This window comes from Diadema antillarum, unplaced genomic scaffold, assembly GCF_040938485.1.
Source record: "Diadema antillarum isolate AM-2024a unplaced genomic scaffold, OU_Dant_1.0 seq00001017_RagTag, whole genome shotgun sequence".
Taxonomy (NCBI): Eukaryota; Metazoa; Echinodermata; class Echinoidea; order Diadematoida; family Diadematidae; genus Diadema; species Diadema antillarum.
The window spans coordinates 8838-31326 of NW_027271852.1; the positions used below are offsets into that span (position 1 = coordinate 8838).

At 40.2% G+C, this 22489-nt stretch overlaps 1 protein-coding gene across 1 annotated transcript in view; it reads left to right on the forward strand.

The window, feature by feature from the left end:
- The first annotated feature begins 8195 nt into the window (after positions 1 to 8195).
- Positions 8196 to 22489, forward strand: part of LOC139742722 (RIMS-binding protein 2-like) — a 48675-nt gene continuing 34381 nt past the window's right edge. Inside the window, exons 1-6 of the mRNA XM_071653245.1 lie at positions 8196 to 8627; positions 13868 to 14055; positions 14652 to 14830; positions 17077 to 17141; positions 17760 to 17996; positions 18985 to 19060. Of these exons, the coding sequence (XP_071509346.1) occupies positions 8526 to 8627; positions 13868 to 14055; positions 14652 to 14830; positions 17077 to 17141; positions 17760 to 17996; positions 18985 to 19060 (847 nt within the window). The 5' untranslated portion in view covers positions 8196 to 8525. The remainder of the gene's footprint in view (positions 8628 to 13867; positions 14056 to 14651; positions 14831 to 17076; positions 17142 to 17759; positions 17997 to 18984; positions 19061 to 22489) is intronic.

Sequence of the window (22489 nt, forward strand, 5' to 3'; positions counted from 1 at the left end):
AGAATGTGTTCCAAGTCTTCAAGAACAACATCAATAGTCATGTCGACTGACGCAGTATTTAGAACACGCTCCTCAATGTATTCCCTTTGTTCATTCTCTTTCTCCTTATCTCTGTCTCCTACTTACCTTCTTTCCCCCCAACTGCACATCTCTTATTTTCTTTTACCAGTTTCAGCAGATGTAATGGATTGGACATGAATGATGCATGCTGCGATATGTAGGTGCATCTAAAGATTCGCCGAGATTTGCCGGTATCTGGGAGAACGTCAATTCTACTTTTTTTTTCTCTCTCTCTCTTTATTTTTTCGAAATCCTGGCAGGCTCATTCTGCACCCCTTCCCTGCAATCCAAGAATCCGGGGGTGATAAAAATATGGATTGAGGTCGAGCACACTTGATCCAATTCATGGGGGTAAAAAAAAGAAGAAGATGCATTTCACAGACAAGTTTCTCACACCCCCTTCTTTCCCACTCCCCCCCCCCCCCCAAAAAAAAAAAGAAAGAAAGAAAGAAAGAAAGAATTTGAAGGCTTACAGGTAATTCTCTATACAGTATTGAGTGCTTTAGCAGATGCTCAAAATACCATGATTGGAAAATCGTTACTTCAATGGCCCAGTATAGACTGACAAATGTAGCAATCAAACAGGAGATTTTTTTTTTTCGGAGGGGGGGGGGGGGAGAAGAAATAAAGGAAAGAGGATCGAAATAATGCATGTCATTAGATATGCTTGTAATGTAAAAGATTTAGACCCAGATTTGGAGAGAGAAATAGATAGATAGATAGATATGTACAAACATACATACATACATACATACATACATACATACATACATACATACATACATACATACACGTAGATAGATACTGTTGATTGGGGGGGGGGGGGAGGAGATTGGCATTTATTGTATTGTCAGTTCCTCGCCATCATGTAATAAAGATTCCATGCCATGAGGCAGGTGTGAGGTATATTAATGTCAGAGAAAATTGAAAGAGAATATAAAACCTACATCAATTTCTTGTCAAGATATACTGCAGCTGATGGATTTGTAGTTTGCTTTTCTTCCTTCATCTTGATATGCTACACATATGTAAACTTTTGAACAGTGATATGCTGTACATGTATACGTTTGTACATCAATACATCAGCTCCCATCATATCCTCCGTCTTTCACTCCTAGCTTTCACACGTATCGAGAGTGCTCAATTTGAAGCACGATTGTGATGACGCATCACTAGAATCATGTTTCAAATTCAGCATTCTTAATTGCCGTGTGAATGCAAACTGGAATCGTGGAGGGTGATTTGAATCGTGATTACAATCACATTTCATATGACGGTCTCGGGATGTGTTTTCCAATCACGTTTGGCCAGAATTAAGCAACAAAACGACCGTGTAAACGTAATTGAATTCCAATTGTGTTTTGGGGGATGGAGACCACGGTGATCTTCAACCACTCCTGCAGAAAGACGGCTAAAGAGTGATTGATTGGAACTTGGAAAGAAGTCAAACCTCCCCTCCTCGCTCTTGCAATTCAAAACTGCGGAATCTGTGAAACCTTCCTCGTTCGTGTGAAGTAACGATGATTCGAATCGTAATTGCAATCATGTTTGTGATTCAGCGTTCAAAGTAGGCAGTTTTGGTTCGTGTAAAAGCATGGTCTTACACATTGTATTTCTGCTCATCTTTTCCATTAAGCATCACTCCCATTTCACCCTTGCATTCTCATTACTTTCTGGACTTCCAGAGTGAGAGCTTGGATATATTTTAGAATATTTTGAGGGGGAATTTGTGATCTGAAGACAGAATGACGTTCAGTGGTATATATTTTCTGGAAGGATGTACAACAGAATGTTTCTATTTGTTAGGTTACTGGGAACCTGTCTGAAAAAAAAATAAAAGAAAATTGTGATAGTGTGTGAGGGAAGAAATTTACCCCCACGCCCACATGCTTCTTAGACTCCTTCAGACTTTGCGCAAACGCCAGTGTGCAGTGAGTTAAATAATGTCTTGGTTTTCAGCCAATCACAGTTATGCTTGAAGAGAGCTGGATTTGATGTATTTTTCTGCCTGAAATAAATCACGACGCTTTGAGTGTACGCTGAAGCCTGAATCCTGCCATGCGTTTGCGGAGGGTAGAACTTCAGCCTAGCGGAAGAATAAATGCTGAGGTGATCATGCACAAGACACGTGCGGAGGTATTCATCTCCCTGGTGGTCTTGTATCAGGAACTCGGCGTCCTCTCGGGTAACCGATGAGTGGCCGTAAATTGCACAACAGGTGATTATTAGCAGCCGGGATGCCGCAATCTGATCCCATAAAACTCACAGTCATTTGCTCTGAGTGCCTTTAATGGCGCACAATTTGTAGAATAATGTGCAGCAGGGTTTCTGTTCAATCACTCCATTGCATCTCACAGCAAATTTCACTGTCTGTGCAACTGAACCAGACATCCTTTTTTTTCTCTCTCCCTCTTGCAATCTTCTTGTTCTTGATGAATTTTCATTGCTGAGCCATTTACAGGATTACTTGTGAAGCCCACGCATGTTTTTTGAAAAAAAATTGAAGTCAATAAAAAAGACAGTGATTTTGTTATCACCAACCCAGGGAGACTGTAAATATTAGATTTATGCAAGTGAGACAGTATAAATAATCATCTTAAATCCTTCAGCACCTACTGCTTTCTCGAAATTACAAACTGTTTGATCTTTACTGAAGGAAGCAGTAAAATTCCAGACAATTTCATGTGGGTTTAAACAAATTTACCTTTGTCGTATGTGCAGAGATTTGGATTGTGTAGTTGGCACAATACAGGGAAAATATGAAGAACACAGAAACAAGGGCAGCCATAGATTTCAAGAGAGAGGGAGAGAGAGAGAGCCATAGGCAGTTCAAGGAATATACATAAGGTCTATACATTGTAGTTCAAATTGTGGTATCATAATTGCAGACTGCTTCAAAATCCTGTGGTCCCACATACTACAAATACTGTTTATGCCAAATATTTCGCGAGGTTTTTATTTTCGCGAATTTCACAAGTCAGGTGCTATTCGCGAAATAAAAGACACGCGAAAAAATTGACTCTGATCTCGATATGAATGTGATGTATTGGTGTGCACATTTCTCCGTTCAGTTCAGTACTCCATGATCGCAAATTTAAGCATTCGCGAAATCGTCCGGAACTCCCGATTCGTGAAAATTTATACTCGCTAAATATATAGCATATACAGTAGTATCTGAGTTTCAGGTAGGGTTATTTCATTTGCTGACTTTCTTTGATATTGTATGCTTTTTTCTTTTTTTTTGAGAGAGAGAGAATGAATGAGAGAAGGAGGGTTGTTTGTTTCTGCAGACATCTTTAGGATGTGTCCCTTTCATACATGTAGATATACTGTCGTTACTTGTACTTCGCACGAGGATATAGCATTTGAACTGATCAATTTGCATGGATGTATTCAGTACGCAGTTCATGAATGCTCTTAGATCAGTGATGGCCTGGAAATACCTAAAGATGTGTTCAAAAATAAGATATAAGTGATATAACTAGATGAAGAAAGAAATATCAAGTTAAGTGAGTAGCTCTCACTCCTGCCAGAAGCAATTCTGAATTTAGATGCTTCTGTAGATTAGTTCATTTGAAACCTCTTGTATGTCTCAGGGAATTCCAGTCACATCATCAACGCTTTTTCCATGGCCTGTCAGAGAAATGAAAGGGACAGTATATATATGCAAAAGTTACTGCAGTGCTGCGGGATTTCCCTCCCTCGGTACCGGCAGCATTCGGCCAGTAAGTGGTCGTTATCCCCTCGTGATGTGGGGAGGTTGGTTTTCAATTTGGGATGCGGTGCCGGGCTTTCTATTGGGCTGGGGCGAGAAACCCAAGCTCTGCCCCGCCGAAATCCCCGTACAAATACGATATGTGTTGTGCCTTCAGCACAATTCTTTTTCTCCTCTGCCCCCCCCCCCTCTTTTTTTTTTCTCTCTCTCCTCTTTCATTAAAACATTTTCTTAGAGCATTCAATTTCACAACCCCAAGAGGGAGGAGGAAGAAGAAGGCGGAGAAAAAGGAGGGAAAAAAGACGTGGGGAGGAAGAAAGGAAGGATGTCTCTAATGATTATCTCCCGCCGTCTTCTATTTCGCTCATGATCACATTCTCCGGGGCGTTGAGAGTTATCAATTTTAAAAACTGCGATAACAGTTTGGTTAACCGACACACTGCGGAGCCTCTGGGCCAGGATTTTGACATTTCTTCAGTGTCTCAACCCGTCCCAAGGGGGGGGGGGGGGGGGGGGGGGGGGAGGGGAGGGGGAGGGCAAAGGGAACAATCTACAGACTGGAGACAAGTTTGTATTCTAAAAGGAAATTTTGTTTTTCTTTGTTGTTTCATCGTTATACTAATGGTTTAAGGGGAGAAAAGAAGGGTAGTAGACATTAAGCTAAGGACTCAAAGCCCACTGGCTTTATAACAAGACATGACACATGTGGTAAGCATCGATTGGTGGTGAGTTTGATGCATACTTTAAAAGCAAGACATTTGCACGGCATGAAATTTTCACAAATTGCCACTGGCATTCCGACCAATGCATACAATGTAGTGTAGGCAAGAACTTTTGCATTCATTTTAATTTCACAAATCTTGGCTCGCACAAAATTTGCAAAATTAGAATGCATGCAAAAATCTCTGGTTTTACAGTGCTTTGAAAAAAGGCTCTGGTATAACTCATTGGCACCGAGATATATCCCAGAGAAATGTACTATAGTGCACTCCCATAGTAACGAAATTCTTGTTAAAAGAAAGTAAAACTCCAAATCTCAAAATTATCATCTACATATCTTTATATCCTTTACTTTTTGGCTAGAACAAAATTTTGTTTTAACAAAAGAGAACTGCAGGTCCCGAGGACTTTATTATAAGAAGAGTCACCTGTATACAATAATAAACTCTCTAATTCCCTTCACTTCTTCATTATGAGAAACTCCTGTTCGAATTGATTTTCCCCAAGAGAGTTTGTGCATATTTTCTCTTTTTAAATTTTCATCAAATAGAGTGCTTTTTAAACACATTTTAGTCAGTGGAACAGTACCCTGGGGTTTGCCTTTCACACGTGTCGGGTAAAGCATGCTATGTAGAAATCTAAGAATGTCCCGCATGTGAACTCAACCTTATTTCTGGCACTTGTTATGTGTATGCAGACAGTCATCACAGTGGTTTTAATGTGGAAGCAGCTTCCCCCCACGAGTGGGTTGAACAACCTGAAAGGCAGAGAGAGAGAGTGAGAAAAAGAGAGAAAGGGATACACACACACACACACACACACACACACACACACACACACACACACATTCACTGGTTTGAACAATAATCACCGATATCTCAACAGCTGCATTGAACTTGGAAAGCATGTGCTCTTGGCTTCTTGGGTTTCCCCCGTACGACACTCAATCGGATGTTTCAAGAGCCGCAGATTTGAAAATCAACCCACAAACACAGGTGCAAGAGCAGGCAGCTATTTCACTCATGTATACAAAAGAAGAAGAAACAAACTGAAAAGGAATGGTGGGGGGGGGGGGACAAAGAAAATGTTATGACTTAAATGGTGAGCATCATGTTACATTTATTTGATATGTACATTGTAGACCTCAATGTTCGGTCACAGAGCAAAGGCCTGTTGAAGGCGAGGTGAACTGAGAATAAAAAGTATTGGGGGGGGGGGGAGGAGGGGGTACATGCATATACATTACCTCACAGCAAGAGAGACATGGAAGTGATAATGCACGTAGGGGTAGCTCAGTGTCAAATCTCTATGTAGGAGTCCAAATGTGAACAGCTTCTCGTCTGCTTCTCAAAACTGCAAATTTAACACTGATTTATGAACACACTATTACAATCAAAAGAAGAAACAAAGAAACAGCAACACAGGCCTACATTGTATAGAAAATGTAATATTTTACCAGTTGATAGCAGAATGGGACAAGACTTTGAGGTAAATATGTGCAATTTGTATCTGATCCAGTGAAGAAATAACATTTTCACTTCATTGAAAGTTGGACATTATGATTGTTATCGTAAAATGCCAGTCGGCAGATTCTTAACCTTTTTTCTTTTTTTTTTACAAATTTCCAGTTCGTAGATATCAAAATGGGTCTCTTCCCTACCCCAGTAGGTGGGAGACAGACAATTGTATCTTTCAGTTTGACTGTGAATTGATGTGACTACGTACGACAAGGGAGGCACATCAAAATTGAGGAAGAGATACCTGACACATCAGAGGCAGTGAGACACAAGTTACAAGCATCTCCTGAGGGCGACATGCTCGTCGTCTTCATACAGACGGCGCATTTAGGTCTCGCTGACGAGACAGTCAACAAGTTCATTTTCGGACAGAATTTCGGTTTCAGGAGCTTTGTAATAGACAGAAAGTGTGAGCAAAAAGTGAAATTTCTCTTGTAGCTAACAAAAAAGAAGAGAAAAAAGAGACAAAAACATGCATTAGAGCTCCATGAAACTCAATCAGACACCTCGCCATTTTCCAACGAGCAAATCAGGCGCAAATTTATTCCTCGCCAGCATCTAAAACTGACTAGGTATTCTTTTCGTTTCATCCGCTGCCGCTCTGTTTGCGCTCCCTTGAAGAGCAAACACGGCAAAAAAAAAGGGATACACGCTTTTGTCTCTACTCTATCTCACTTTCTCTTTTTTTTTTCTAGTTTCTTTTCCTTCTGTGTGGGTGTGGGTGTGGGTGTGGGTGTACATACATGTGACGTTCCTTTCTTCATGTGCAGCCCGCGCGGGATTGTCACGTTCAATGATGAAATGTTTTAACAGCCGAAGTCGGCCAGGTAATAAAACTTGCCAAGCATGAGTTTGACTCAATACCCACGTTGTCACTCTTGTTTGTCTGCTGTCATACAATCTGCTGGTGGTGGTTTAACTCTATCTTTACCCACCGGCAACCTGTTTGTACATGAATGCCAAATGCCATTTTAGCCAGCTGATGCTGAGGGGATTAATAGGGCTTTAAGATAAAAAAAAGCCTTCCTCAATAAAAAATAGAAACCCAAAACAAGTTAAAGCTGTAACCCATCATACCTGCTGTTTGCTGTAGAATCTGTGGTTATAGTAAAGGCAGAACTAAAATGTGATATCTCAATCAAATTTGTTAGTGCAGAGGGAAGAATTCTTATTTGAGGTACTCATTATAGGAGAAAGAATATTGGTCCCTGTAAATGCATTTGATGGATTCATACTATTCAGAAAGAGCATTGCACACACACTAAAAAAAAAAAGAAGAAACTATGGGGAAATTTGCATTCCTATTTTACAGGCGCTTTCTTCTGTCGCATTCTCTCTCTATTCAATGTTGCCCACATTTCATAGCAACACAATATATGCAGGTCTGCACAGAGTTGCTATGTTCGGCTGAAATTTGCAATAGCAGCTAACAGACAGGATATTATGCCACATCCCCGCCACTCAACTCCCACCAGGGGATATACACGTTTGTGGTCAGTCTCAAGTGTTGCAATCAACTTATAGTGTACAAAAGAAAAAAAAAAAACCCGGTAAACTCAGTCTCAAAAGGGAGCGTTTAATCGGAAATGATGCCAGCACCTTTATACTGCTCAGTGAAAGAGGCTGTCAGTCAGAACACTGAAGAGGAGGATGTAAACAATATTCCTTATTTCTGCTGGATGTACAATGATTATGTGTCTATAATACAGTTCCATGTTACCTAGACCTGTGGTCAGGAGCAGACATTTAACCTTGTGTGTCTGCTTCGGAAACGGATCTTAAAGTTTAATATCATATATCGCATCCTGATTGCCGATGGAGATTGCAATTACTATCAAACCTGGGCCCTGTTGCATAAAACCCTTACCGCTGGACTTATCGCTCCTTTCTAGCAGTAAGTCTTCAAATTAGCGGTAAATTTTATAATCCTTGATGCTGATGGGCTGTGACGCCTAATTTTGACAGTAGTTACCATTGAAATTTAATGGTAAGTTTTATGCAACGGGCCACTGTTTGGTCCTTTGTTTCTTAAAACATGTGCTTCCCTGGCAGGATGGACCGTTTTAATGTCATTTTCGGTTTTTACCACATTCACAGTAGTGTGTGACAAAGACTTGTGGTAGATTTCTGTTGTGTGTTCCAGCAGCAGACATATATTATCTAGATGGTTAGATATACTTACTTATTGCAGCCACTTGTTGCAGCCACTTGTTGCAGCCACCTGTTGGTTGCAGCTACATATGAAAAACACTCCAGTGGTAGTAAATGACATGCATTCTTTGTACAACAAAACAAAAGATGTGTTGCACATTCAGATTATGATTCATGTTATTGATCCTATGGTATTGATAAAGAGCTAAATGTATTCCTGTGATTCATTGTGAATGCCACGTGTTACATACTAGGCTACATATATTCTGTATACACTGTTGACAGGAGTCATATTTTACTGCCTCACCTTGCTTCAAATCTTTCACTATCACGTTTTTTCTCCATTCTACCCACCCCAGCTGATGCAGGCAGCGGAGGAGAAGCGGCTTGAACTGGAACGCGAGCATGAGCAGGCCCTGCAAGACCTGCAAGAGAGGCAGGATGAGATCAGGCGGCTGCAGCAGGTGAGAAGGGGGCCTTGAATCCTAGACATGCTAGTGTAGGGCGACCAAAGGACCCAATCCACTGGACCTCACTCAAAAATCGTAAAGCGACAGATACATTGCTACTACTACCTACTACAGATGCATGCCAAAAAAAGGAATACTTTAGGCTTTAATTACAACTTAATGAATCTTCTATTTTTGCATTTGTATTATTCAGGGCTCACCAGTTATTTTTTCCTCAGGTGGCCCACTCAGGCCACAAATATCATCAAATTTGAAAAGTTGGCCCCCCAAAAAGAAATGTTGTGGTGCTGAATAAAAGGAAACATAGCAATCTCTTTGGAAACTTACAATGTTGTAGTTACCATCTGTTTGGCCACCAGAAGATAAACTTTTGAAAATTTGGTGGCAGAACATCAATTTTGGTTGCCCCAGGCCAGCATGACACTTCCAATGTTGAGTCCTGTTATTACTATATCACGTGCATATACCTATTAGTGAAATATGTGTTCATGTAGAAACCACCATGGGTATTGGTATGGGTTGGGGTTTGGGATTTTTCTCTATTTTTTTTCTCCCTTCTTTATTTGTGTTCCCTCCATGTTCAGCAGCCGATGGCTTTGAAGTAAAGATTTTGAGTTAAAAGAGTTTTTCTTCTGTATGATATCACTGGCCTCAATAACAGAAATTGGTGAAACCCACCCCATTTTCACGAGAATTTGGTTTCACCGTCGGGAGGACGAGGCCCGGACGACATCTCGATGAAAAGTTCAGCGGGGTGGTGCAAGAGGAGAAAGTGACCTTTAAGCGCAGGCTCGGGTTCAGGGAGTTGATATTCTCTTCTCCCGCATCTGAATTTGGGAGCAGGAGGGCATCACACCCTTGCCACCCTGTCTCCACCTTTCAGATGCGGAGTGCTCGGAGAGGGGTGGATATTAATGACTTCATGACCAGGACTGAGATTGACCATATTCCCCCTTCTCCCTCCTCCCCCCCCCCCCCCCCCCCCCCCCCCACCATCTCTGGCTTCTTGCAGAGGGGCGACCATGTCCCCCTGGACATTGGCGGGGAATTGATTAATCGTGGCTAGAGCCACTATGCATCACCTCTGTTGTGGAAATCCATTTTAGCTACTCCAATTGACATGAGTTTTACCCTCTGATTAAAACTTGCTGTAGGGGGTTGTAAACACTTGCAAAATGCTGTGTTTGACCCTTGTATGACATGATGAAAAGGCAGTTGGCTTAGTAATGCAGTGACAACTAAAACGGCAAAAAAATAACAACAAACTAACAAGAACTGCATTTTTTTTTTGTTACGTGTATATCACTAATTGAGTAATGGGTATACACATGAAGCAACCCATTGGCGACCTGAAATTTGCACAGCCTTCTTCAAGACATTAGAACATATGCAACAGTGACTTCATACAATTCTTGCCTCAATTCAAACCTTGGTGAATTTTTACATACTGATGCTTTGGCAGGGAGTACAACCATGTACTGTAGCATGCTTCCACAAGTATTGCTTAAATCGTGGCATATACTCATCCCCAGACTGACTCCTCTGAACTCTCAAAAAACAACAACAACAACTCACTGCGCAATCAGTTTTGCATGGATGGCAACAGGCAGAGAAAAGGTAACCAGAGCGTTATAAAGGCTTGTCAGACGGTGAGAGCCCCTCAAAATTCAAAGTTGTGGGTTAAGAGATGTGCGTACCTTTGAGGCACCTGTAAGATTCTCGATCGTTGGCTCGGATTCTGTGTATCTGTCCCACATCGCCCTTGCCTTTAGTAGGCCAAGTCCCATTTCTCAGAGGACGGGAAGCAAGATTGGGGAAACTCTGGTGTTTTTGAGGATGCAAGGGGGAACAGGAGTGGGGGCGGGGGGGAAGGGAGGAAGGGGTTGGTAGGGTAGTATAGGGAAAAGGAAGATAAAGAAAGATAAAGAAAGAGTGATAGAGATAGAGACTTGCATGAAATCTGGGTTGCAGCTGTAGGTGAAGATGAGGACAGACGGGGACAAATCAGGACTAGAATTTCTGTCTCCCGGTGTAGAGTATCTCGGCTGTCGCCAATTTTTTCCCCATTCTGCCTCTAGGGGGGTTTATACCTACTGTAGCCGTGGCTGCGTGTAGCGCAAGGCATCGGGAATGAGTTACCTGTATTACGAAAACAGCACGCACACCGGATCTGGTTTCAAGTTGAAAGAAAAGCGTTTGCCAGCCAGAGATTACTCAAGGTAGTCCTTGACTTAATTGAAAGAAACTTCATGCCGAAGTAGACAAACACGAGAGAAGATCAGGGAAGGGAGTAAGGAGGGAATAATTGAGTAAGGTACAGTGCTCTTGCACATTGCACGGGAAACAACCTTTTTTGCCATTTACAAATCTACATCATTTCTGTTTGGAGAAAGAGGGGACAGTATTCCACTTATTATGATGTGATCAGTGTAGTTTACATAGTGACCAGAGTTTACACTTTATCAGTTTACAATTTATCAATGCTTCGATATCAGTGATTTTGGAGTTTGTGTTGCCTGTTTTCTTTTTCTTTCTTTTTTTTTTTGCAGCAAAATTTTAAATGCTTATTTTTCTTTTTCAGTATGAAAGGAAGTAGGGAGTATTCTACACAGGGAATGTAGTGGAATTGCAGAAGCCAGTTTTGAGCTTTGTAAAACTGAGAAACGGCAAAAAGAAAAACGGCAAAGAGAAAAACCATTTTTGTTTTTCTCCTTCAAGAGTGATGACACTTTAAGATGTCGCCTGAGGAGAGTGTTAAATAGAGCAGGAAGGATTACAATTGAGTGGTAATGGGGTTAATGTGCCACATATCAAAGAACTTCCTTTTTTTTCTTCCCTACTCTCTCTCTCTCTCTCTTTTTTTTTTTTTACTTTTCCATGCATAAACGAGGTTGATTGATATGCAAACCACATTTAGGCCGCATGAAGCCGAGCCACATGGTGGCCGACAGAGGCACACTTTTTAAGACCATGAAGCCGCTGCGGCCCTGGTCACCCCGGTGCTCAAAAAAAAAAAGACTCAATGCACGCGGCGGTGCAGCTATCGGACACGACGCTCCGTCAAAATGGGAATTGATGGATGCGATTTTGGATGAGCAAGAGATTTATTGTTTTCCACTCTCTCTCTGAGCCAAGGTGGTCGCTCTCCATCGCATTACACCTCAAATTTCACTCAGAAAATGGTGTGTGATTGGCCCATATCAACTTGTAGCATAAGCTGCCTGAGGTAATGCAGTTAGGGATGATGTAATATTCTTGACAGATGCGCATCTCCTTTATGCATTATAAATAAGGAAATATAAATATATGTTTGTATATACATGTATTATACACTATTTAACTCTGGGTTTGAATAGATAGATATAGTCAGTGGTAGATGGATAGATATAGAGATAGATAGATAAATAAATAAATGGATAAATAAATACATAGATGAATATATTGTATACAACATATGCAGATAAAAAGATAGACAGATAGACAGATAGATGGATAGATAAACAGATAGATATGATAGATAAATTCAAACACTGACATACAGTAAGTAGCCAAATCGGGAAATGTACCTGCTACTATACACCAATGATATGCTTGCCTTGCCTTGTGTGTGTGTCAAACTAAAAAAAAAAGACACTCAAGTGCTTCAAAGATCTTTTCACTGCGCCCTTGGAATTTAACCATATTCCATGAAAATTTAATGACAACTGTTGATTCATAATGAATATTTTTGTTCATATCTTGCATGAAGTTGTTGTCCTGATGAGGTATCCATGATTTTCGCAAATGAAGGGTTTTTTTTTGTGTTTGCATATTTTTATACAAAAGTCTTGCCAAAGCTACATTTGTACATGTACACTATCAATAATAGGTAATTGTGGAGCTGATTCAGCAAACACTGGCAACCCATGGAAATCCACACGTAATGTACACACCATGAACCAAGATTATAGCAGTGTGATTTCATCCCGTGCTGACTTGCAAATCAAACGAAATGAAATATTTAGCCAAAACGTAGAAGGAAAAAGATGCCGGCTAGCACCTCTGTTGTGCCTTCTGATTATCAGCCATTTCCAAAACATCAAACACTTCAAGGATTCATTCAACCAGCTGACACATCATTCATATCTTTGTCAAGTTGCCTGGCACAAAATTATTCATGAGCGTTGGAAGTTTATCGGTGCATTCAAATGATTGTGTACTCACTTTCCACCACGGAGCTCTTGGTATTCATCTCTGCAAGCATTGCAAAAGAGCTTGCGAGGTGTCGAGATTTCACACCTCCCTGTCACGTACACACATTCACGCAGCCTTGACGACTGCGATGCCCTTGAGCATGCAGGCTTCTGTGGGGGGCCAGTATTAAAGTTCAGACATTCCATGTTTGAAATATTGAGCTTGAGACTTTCAAGATCAATATTTTTAGAGGATGCATTTTCTCCTAAGCTTACAATTCAGATCAGCAGATTTAGTTGTGTGTATGTGTGTTGTGGATGTGTGTTTTGTGTGTGTGTGTGTGTGTGTGTGTGTGTGTGTGTGTGTTGTGTGTGTGTGTGCTTACCTTCAAAATCACCACTTTATTATACAATGTATTTTGTGTAGAGGGGTTTCCATGTTCTGTTTCAATTATGCAGGCAGACCAAAAGCAGATAAAAGGTCCTAAGTCCTGATTCGTATTCTCATATCTATGGAAGTATTACCATATCTCAGAAAGAGCGGGTCATTGGCAGAGTCATGATGCTTAGAATTTAACTTGAAACCAAATGCACAATATGATGATTTAAATTTGAATTTAAATTTAAATGCAATACTCAAAAGATAATGTGATTGTTCTCATTTGTGTATTCATGGTTAAGAAAATGGATGTCGAGAAGCATGGTGTTATCCAGAAATTTGCTTCTCCTGCCTTCATGTATTACTTTTCCCCCTCATTATTTCAGTTTCCACAATGACAGTGATGAATGTCTGTTTCTAAGTGACATACACAATCACACAACGATACTATAATGTACATGTATAATACTATAGTCATTCATACACACAATCCACTCATTGAATTGGCTGATGAAAATAATGAAGTTTTGTGTATACACTGTATGTACAATATGCATTGTCATCTTGTATGTGTGTATGAGTGTGTTGTGTAGAGTTAGGTTTTGTCATCTTGTAAAATGTGTGTGTGTGTGTGTATAGACAGGTGTCTCTTCATTTCGCTGCTTCCCTCTATCACCACACAGGAGCAGGAGGTGGCCAAGAAGCAGCACAGGGAGTCTGTCTCAAGGCTAGAGCACAAGGTCCAGGACCTGGAGAAGAAGTGGCTGGAACAGTGCCAGAACTTTGGCCGGCTATCCCAGGAGCTCAGCGCCCTGCGCCTGGAGACCAGCACCCAGCTCCAGACCCTCGCGGCCAGTCCTGGAACCGCCAGGTATGTGTAGATCCAGGACCAAGAACTTAAGAAGGGGTACAATGACTCATGGAACCTGAATAATCAAACATTCCTTTCTCTTTACAGTGTGTGTAAATTCAGCTTTTTCAGATGTTTTCTATGATAACAGTGTTTATGGTTATAGTGATGCTAGTCGCTGATAAGTGGGCCCACTATTAGCAATATCATTGTCATTGCTGTTGTTATTTTTGTCATAATCATTATATAAAAATAGTATTTCCGGAATTCTGCCTTTGTATGTAGACCCACATCTGGTTCCAAGAGTATAATCAATTACACATGTTTGGTACCCGGTATGTAATTTGAACTCTAACTGTTCATCAAAGTAATTCATTTTGAATAATTTGATGTAGTAGGTGGTCAACTTCCATTTGAGTTTGTTCTGTTTATTCTGTCAGAAAGGAGAATAAAAAATCTAAGAAAATTAACTGGTCTGATTTTTGTTTTTAATAGTGTCGCTGTTCAAGTGGTCATCACCCCCTTGTATAAGTTGTCCACGGTCGTACACCGTGTCCAACGTGAATGTGTGGTGCGTGAATATTAAAGTGTTCTTGATTTTTCATTCCCCCCGTCAGGTCAAGGGCCGGACACAACTCCGGCCAGTCCCTGGGGTCCGCTGCCATCATCAAGGGCACGGAGGAGGAGAAGGAGGACTGGAAGCGGATAGCGGAGGAGGCCCTCGTTGCCCGGGCAACGGCCGAATTGTCTGCCTCAGCGCCGAGAGGCGAGACGCTGGTCAGGGCCAAGTCACACGGTACGGACATCTTGGCTTCTCTTAGCCTCAGTGCACGAAGATGAGTTTCTGTAGACTGTAGACTGATATCAAAAGATTGGAATAATTGAAAGTTGCTTGTTGACAGCTGGAATCTATGGAAACGGTTTATGCCTGTTGAACCTAAACTTTTTTCTGGAAATCAGTCATGTGCAGCACCAGTCGTATGATGATGGAATTAGTGTTTTTAAAAAAAATGTATGAGAAATTAAAGAAAATACAGTAAGCGAAAAGATTTGATATCTAACCTGTACACTGTACAGAGATCTTTCCATAGTTTGATGATTACATGAACTATCAAACCAGAAGAGACGGGTTTGCTTTAATATCTTGCTTGTGAAGGCATTACCATGAATTGATTTCATAGAATTATATGTAGACAGACAGAATTGTTTCTTTAGTCATCAGACTTTAGACATGTTCATAAATTGATCCTATGGAAAGCCACTTGTAGACAGATTCAAAGATTGATCCTATGGAAAGCCTCTTGTAGACAGATGGTATTACTGAAGGATTTGTGCCTTAAGACTCCCAAAATAAATACCCATGGATTTATGTCAGAAAGGAAAACCACCTATAGACAGACAGAATATGAAGAAAAAAAAAGGTTGTGCCTCTGTAGACTCCAGGTTTTTAATATCTACAGATTGATGAATATGGACTGCCACTTGTATACAAACAGAATAAGAGTGGGTTTGATTTATGGCTAACCTGTCAGCATCAGCTATCAACATCATTCCACTTTGCTGTGCTGTGTAGTTATTTTCTCAGATGAGGAAGTTCATCTTGCTTTTTTAAAAATATTTCTCAGTTTCTCTTTTCTCAGTCAAGCAGCATTAGCTAAAGCATACAATTTAGAAATCAGTATTTTTTCTCTCTAAAAAAACCTAGCAATTTGTGTTTTGTACCATCTCTCAGTTGTGTAGTTCATTGTTTTGATAAAGATGCCTTAGGTATTTAGATTCAAATCGTGATCAATGGGCCACTAAAAGTGGGACGTTTCTAAAACAGTCGCTCTTTTCTATCTGAATAGTCGCATAATTTTTGGTGCGAAATCAAATTGGTTATGTATGTTCCATAATGCAAGGCGTACAGGACGATGAACTCAAAGCTTGGTCATACTCTGAGATTTTATGCGCGTGCAGTTTGGCCTTGCTAAAATCAGTGCGATTTGAGTTGCGATTCTTCTCTGTGACAAAATGAGATTTGGATCACATTTTGTTTTCTTTCCTGTGTACATGTGTACCAGAGTGCAAAAGAGCGCTACTAGTATTTTAATAGCAATTTGAATTGTGCTTTTTCAGTGTGTGTGAATGGGCCTAGGAAATCTCCCTGGCAGTCACAGCCCATCACACTCACCCCAGTAGAGATTCCATCCCCTGACAAGCTTCCCAGACAATCACATTACCAATGGAATCCTGCCCCACCCCCTCCCCCCCCCCCACCCCAAAGCTGTGATGTCATCCCTGTCTTAAAGGGAATCATCACCCCATGTATGTTCAGACTCCAAGTGCACAATATTTGGAAGGTGAAAGTGAGGTTCCTAACCATCCCCTTGCACTTCACAGACCAAAGATCTGTTTCAGTCAGGTGTGATTCCGATTGACTTTTAACCCGTTGAGGACGAGTCCCGAGTATACTCGGGCAGGGGTCTATGGGAAATGCGTGTTGTAGCATAATCAGTCTGTCCTCAACGTTTTAAGTCTGTGTTCTCAAGATTGCGTGCACATAATAAACACAATGGTTTTACCCTCTTACTTTGCTGTCTTTATCCATCCACCAAATAAAAAATCTCAGAATATTAAAAAAATATAGATTCTGTCTATAAAACTCCAGACTTACCATGTACATTATATCATGCACAGAACCAACTATTAAAGTTGCATCTGTAGTACATGCATATTTTATCTATTCACTTCATGAATAGTGCAAACATGACAAAATAGTTCTAATACTGAAAAGAGGGAAATCATCCATAAAACTTACATCATTAAAATGGCATCCTGAGGACATGATTTCAAAACAAAAACCTTAACGACAGCATTGCCCAATAAAGAAAGGAAAAGGAGACATCATGGGTATGATTTTATCCACTTCTTCCTTTGGCATGACATGTGACATGATAGCACTGCACTCAGATGAGGATCATTTAGACATTAAATGTCAGAAAGTAGCAGTGTGCAAACTTGTGCATTTATTTCTTGTTTTACTTGCCTTTGTCCTTTCAGATGCAGCTGATGTATCAATAGGGTCAGAGAGGTCATCACAGAGGTCAGGAGGTCAAAATGGTCAGGTAGGCATCAGGTCAAAATGTAGAATTGACTGCACATTTTGTTTTTTATGGACCACAATATCAATTTCCTTGTTTGTTTATTTTTCGTTCTTTCACATTTCATATTATTCTTGAATTTTGTAGTATGTTTTGCAGTATTTTTATGCCTCCGTTCGATAATGTAATCCTGCTGGGGGTTTTAGATTTTTTTTTTCTTTATCTATGCCAGCTCTACCTCATGTTCTTAAAGTTTACTTGAGCTGGTGATGTGACCAGAAAATTAGTAATTCAAGCCTTAGTTTCGTCCTTTTTGTGGTTGTACAGAAGTTGCAGAGAACTGCTGGCTCAATCTTATATGCTGGTATTTATTTTGCCAGTGTCCATAACCACTTAATATCAATACCTTAGTTTGTGATATTGTAAAAGTTTGCACCAAAGTTTCTATCAAGTTCCATTAAATACATTGTGGTGTCATTATTTGATGGATTTGTCGGATCCATCCTTATTAGTAATCAATAAATAAACTATTGAATTGAATTGAATTGAATAGGAGAATAAGGTGCCTTTTTCACAGCATAGACAATAAATTCTTTGTTTGTTTCTTTCTGTTTTGGGTAAATTCCCATATTTACTCCCAAGGCGGAGTCTGTCAGCGATCCCGAAGACTTCCTGGACGAGCTCAGCGACAAGATCGACCAGGCCCTGCTCAGCCGGCTCCACCACGCCTCGATGTCGTCGGGGCCAATCAGCAAGCTGGCGGTCTTCATCGCCCGCTACAACTACGACCCTTCACAGGACTCACCCAACGACAACTACGCCTCGGAGCTGCCGCTCACGGCTGGCGACTACATCTACGTCTACGGCGATCCCGATGAGGTTTGTGTGGAAGGGAGAAACGGTAGTTTCAATGTAATGAACAGTCAGCGCCAAATAGTAGCCAAGAAAACCCTAAATGTTTTGCAACAAGACAAAATGCAGTGGAAATTCTCAATATCGAGGTGTATCGATTGCATACATGGTACAGTAAAGGGCATCCGTGGTTAAATCCATGTCACATAAAAAAAAATATGGAGCATTAAACAAAGCAAAAATCTTTCCATTTGCAGCTGTGTATTTCCTTAAAAGGCATTTGCAGATGGGCAATTCAGTGAAAATAGACAATTTTGAACGGTTTGGCCTGAATTTGGAAAAAAAAAAATCACAACCAAGAAAAGGTCTTGCATGATCTGTTAAGATAGATCTACAATACAGATGTATTTCAATTGTGTCCCCTGCTTGGATGAGTCCCCCGCACCACCCCCATTGTGTGTCAAATACCAGTTTCCTGCAGGTGTTTTGTAATCACATATCTTGCTGGGGCAACAAGACCTCGTATCTACAAAATGTCAAATGTCCAGGAGAGCAAAAAACAAACAAACCAAAAAACAAAAACATGGCAGCCAGAGCACTATATCAAATGGGAGAGCCCTTCCTTTGACATGCTGTGGTGGCTTCATTTTTGGGGTAAGACAGCTAGGATTTGATCAGGACATCACTTAATTGATTTTCTAACCATTTATCCAAAAAAGTAATTTTCGCCAAAATTGAGATACATTTGTAACAAGGTCTTGTCACCCCAGCGACAATATGTATGTATAGGTTGAGAGTGACTTCTTGTAGACAGTAATGGGAAGTCAGAGAATGTTCTCTGGTGCAGTAATTATCTGTTTTTCTGTGATTGTAATTATAGCCAACTACTTAATAACTTATAGTAATGTGTTGATAGTTATCAATGTATTTTGAAATACTAAGATAACCTATGTTTGTAGACAAAGGCTTTCTTCACGATTTCTCTCCTTCCCCCCCCCCCCACCCTTTTGCACAGGATGGTTTCTATGAAGGGGAGCTCATGGATGGGCGCAGAGGGCTGGTACCATGCAACTTCATCGAGAGAATAGCAGGTGAGCCAGGCCCTTCCCTTCTAACTATTTTGATGCCCAGCATCGGGCCTTTCCTGTGAGGAAAACCAAACACAAATGCATGCGAAGGATTTACCAAAGTCAGCTGTGCTCTCTCACAGACTCGACCCGCTATCATGTTCATGGCCCAGCCCTGGTAAAATAACTTAGGACAGTCTATGTAAAAATTGTACTAATTTGCTTTGTCATGACTTTGTATCAGTCTGGTTTTTTTTTTTTTTCATGCATTATGTCTTCATTTAGATAGAGGAAAAAAAGGGACAAACAGATTATTGAATATGTCATGATTGTGATTGGGTCTCATAAAGAATTGGATTTGTCTTTCGTCGATTAAAAGTGAGGCATGCGACAAACGCTTTCAAAAGCTTGGATGGTAAAATTATTGCAAAGCTGTGAAGAGGCATGCAATCTATGAAGAGAGGTGAACGCACTTCTAGTCTCCGAGATCACGTTAATGTGGTGTCAAATGGCCCTTGGAGACTACAGACAGATTCTCTCAATCACAATCACAGAGCATATGCCAGTCTACAAATTACGGTGTATAGCGTAGCAGAGCTGATGGGTCGCCCCAATTCTGCAGAAGTTTCCCCTGAAAGTGACATTTCTCCTGATGTCCAGGCAATAGTATACTAAAACTTTCCTCATTTGGGTATTATTTTAGCTTACTGAGTTGCATGTGATAGACAAGAATTTTACCAATTGCTGTGTAGAATCTGCCTGATTTTGATTTGGGAATGTTGGCAGTCATTGGGTAGAGAGTCAAAGCATTTTGTAACCACATGCTGATGTGTGAGGCTGCAATCAAGCATTTCGTTCATGAGCTGTAGGCTAAATCAACAACCATAGCCATGACAGGCTAGGAATGCATGATGAAAAAAAAATACTGGGGATTCATTCTAGCTGGTAGGTGATACAGAATGTCCTACTTCTATGTTTCTGAGGTTATACTCCTCTGTCATTATTTATAGTTATTGGTTTGCCTTTATACATTACTTTATAGCATTTGTACATAATGTATGAAATTAGATTATTTTCTGTGTTTTACATGTCAATGTCTATTAAGTTCTCTTTTTAGTTTCTGTCTGCATTGCTTTCTCTCTCTCTCTCTCTTTCTCTCTCTCTCTTTCCTACAACTGTGATCAAGATGCTACAAAAAGGAAAACTTTTGTTAAAGTCACTGCTGAAATTTTCTCTTTTTTTGACACAATTCCTTCATATTAAATTGTCTGCTTTGAATTAATTGTGCAACTACAAAATTGTAAATACTCCGGTAGATGCTTCTGTTGCTACCTATTTATGTTTCGCTTGTGAGACTCTGCCATATGGAAATGGAAATACCTGAGAAAGTATAAGCAAGATGTTACATAATTCTGGAAGCGTATATAACGCATTAGACAAATTTTTGTGTCTTTTTTTTGGGGGGGGGGGGGAGGGGGAATACAGTAGCTGAACTGTGAATAAAAGCTGAATTATGTGAAACGTTGAAATGCCACATAATGTTACAAACCAGAATATGCTCCTGATTCCTCCTGTCCACATTTTAGCTATCCATAGAATAACAATTTCGACAACAAAGATGGCAATTTTCAGAAAATAAAGGAACAGGAAAATGGTCTTCCCTTTGCTGTACTGAGATAGTACTGGACCTCAATATCAAACTCAAATGGATTATGCTTTCAGAGGTTGTTACCTGTTCATCCTGTTAACATCACTCCCCTTTGTTTTTCTATGCTTTTCTATGATTTTCAAAAGATGCAAAAGCTCTAATAGGAACAAGAGGTAAAAGTGAATTTCACACGTTGCCCTGTTCACCCTACAGCCATCACGAGGTCTTTTTTATCCCATTCCAATGCCAATAATTGTCATATTTATGCGAGACCAACACATTTTTTTTTTCTCCCCCATCTTGCATTCATTCCAGTCCACAGCCCCATTCCCTATCTGAATGCTCCTTTCCAAGTCGGGTCCATCCATGATTAGATCAGCATCCTTTTCAACCTATTCTTCATTTTGAATTTCTATGTTTTGCTATGTTTGTTTGGGTTTTTTTCATTCATATTTCCTTTTGTTCAGTGGCTTCATCATTTTTTTTTCATGTTTGACTTTTAAAAAGTTTTGTGATTTTGTTGATCATTGCATCACACACTTTTGCCTTGGTTCTTCACCTTGGTACTTTTGCCTTTGTTCACCACTTTGATTAATTTTTTGTCACTTTACAGCCTACTTTGCATCAGTTTGTTTTTCTTTTCATGTTGTGTTTTAAGGCTTTGTTCTCCTCTTCTAGAGTTATTATTTTTTTAATCATTTTGATTTATCCAAGTGTTCTGGGTTTTTTTTTTCACACTATCTTTTTCCATATTTGCTTGTGTCTTTTTTGTGTCTTTTTTTTTGGGGGGGGGGAGGGGGAGGGGGAGGGGGAGGGGCCTTCATTCAGGCTTTCCTCTTTCATAGTTTTTTCCTAACTTGAGACTTTCCTAAATCTCTGTTGGCCTCTGCATAGATATCTGTATATTATTTCTCAGCCTATCGATCCACACTCAATCTGTCTTTCTTTCTATCCTGTCTATACTAGTAATATTCTCATTGTCCATCAAGTTTTCTTTTCTATGACTTTTGGAATGTTCAAACAGGTACAGTTTGTATCTCCCTTCTGGGAACTGTGTGTATAATATACAAACATATCATGTTTGCCTGACTGTATGTCTACTTTGACAAGTGCTAGTTTTTGTTTTTGTTTTCACAGAAATGATCTCAATGTACTTCTCTTTTCTGTATCTTTCTCTCTCTCTTTCTCTGTGCTTTCCTTATATTTTCTCTTTCATACTATTCTATGTATAATTCTTCCATAGTTCTGCCCTGTTGCACTATTCTCACACTTTACCATTTCTCATCATTGTTTTTTATGCCTCCGCCACGAAGTGGTGCCGGAGGCATTATGTTTTCGGGTTGTCCGTCCGTCCGTACGTCCGTCCGTACGTCCGTCCGTACGTCCGTATGTCTGTACGTCTGTACGTCCGTCCGCATTCGTTTACGCGATAACTTGAGTAATATTGACTGTAATTTTACCAAACTTGGTCCAAGTATAAAGTATGATAGGGCAATTACTTGATTAGATTTTGGGTGAAATCGGCCAAAGGTTTAAAGGTCAAAGGCCAAGGTCAGATCATGAAATTGTATTTGTTTACGCGATAACTCAATACTGAATCGAGCAAATTTCACCAAACTTTGTCCAAGGATGATGTATGATGGGACAATTACTTGATTATTTGTGTAGAGAAATCGGACAGAGGTCAAAGGTCAAAGATCAAGGTCAAATCCTAAAATTTATCTGTTTACGTGATAACTCAAAACTGGATGAAGCAGCTTTCACCAAACTTGGTCCAAGGATGACGTATAATGGGGCGATCAGTT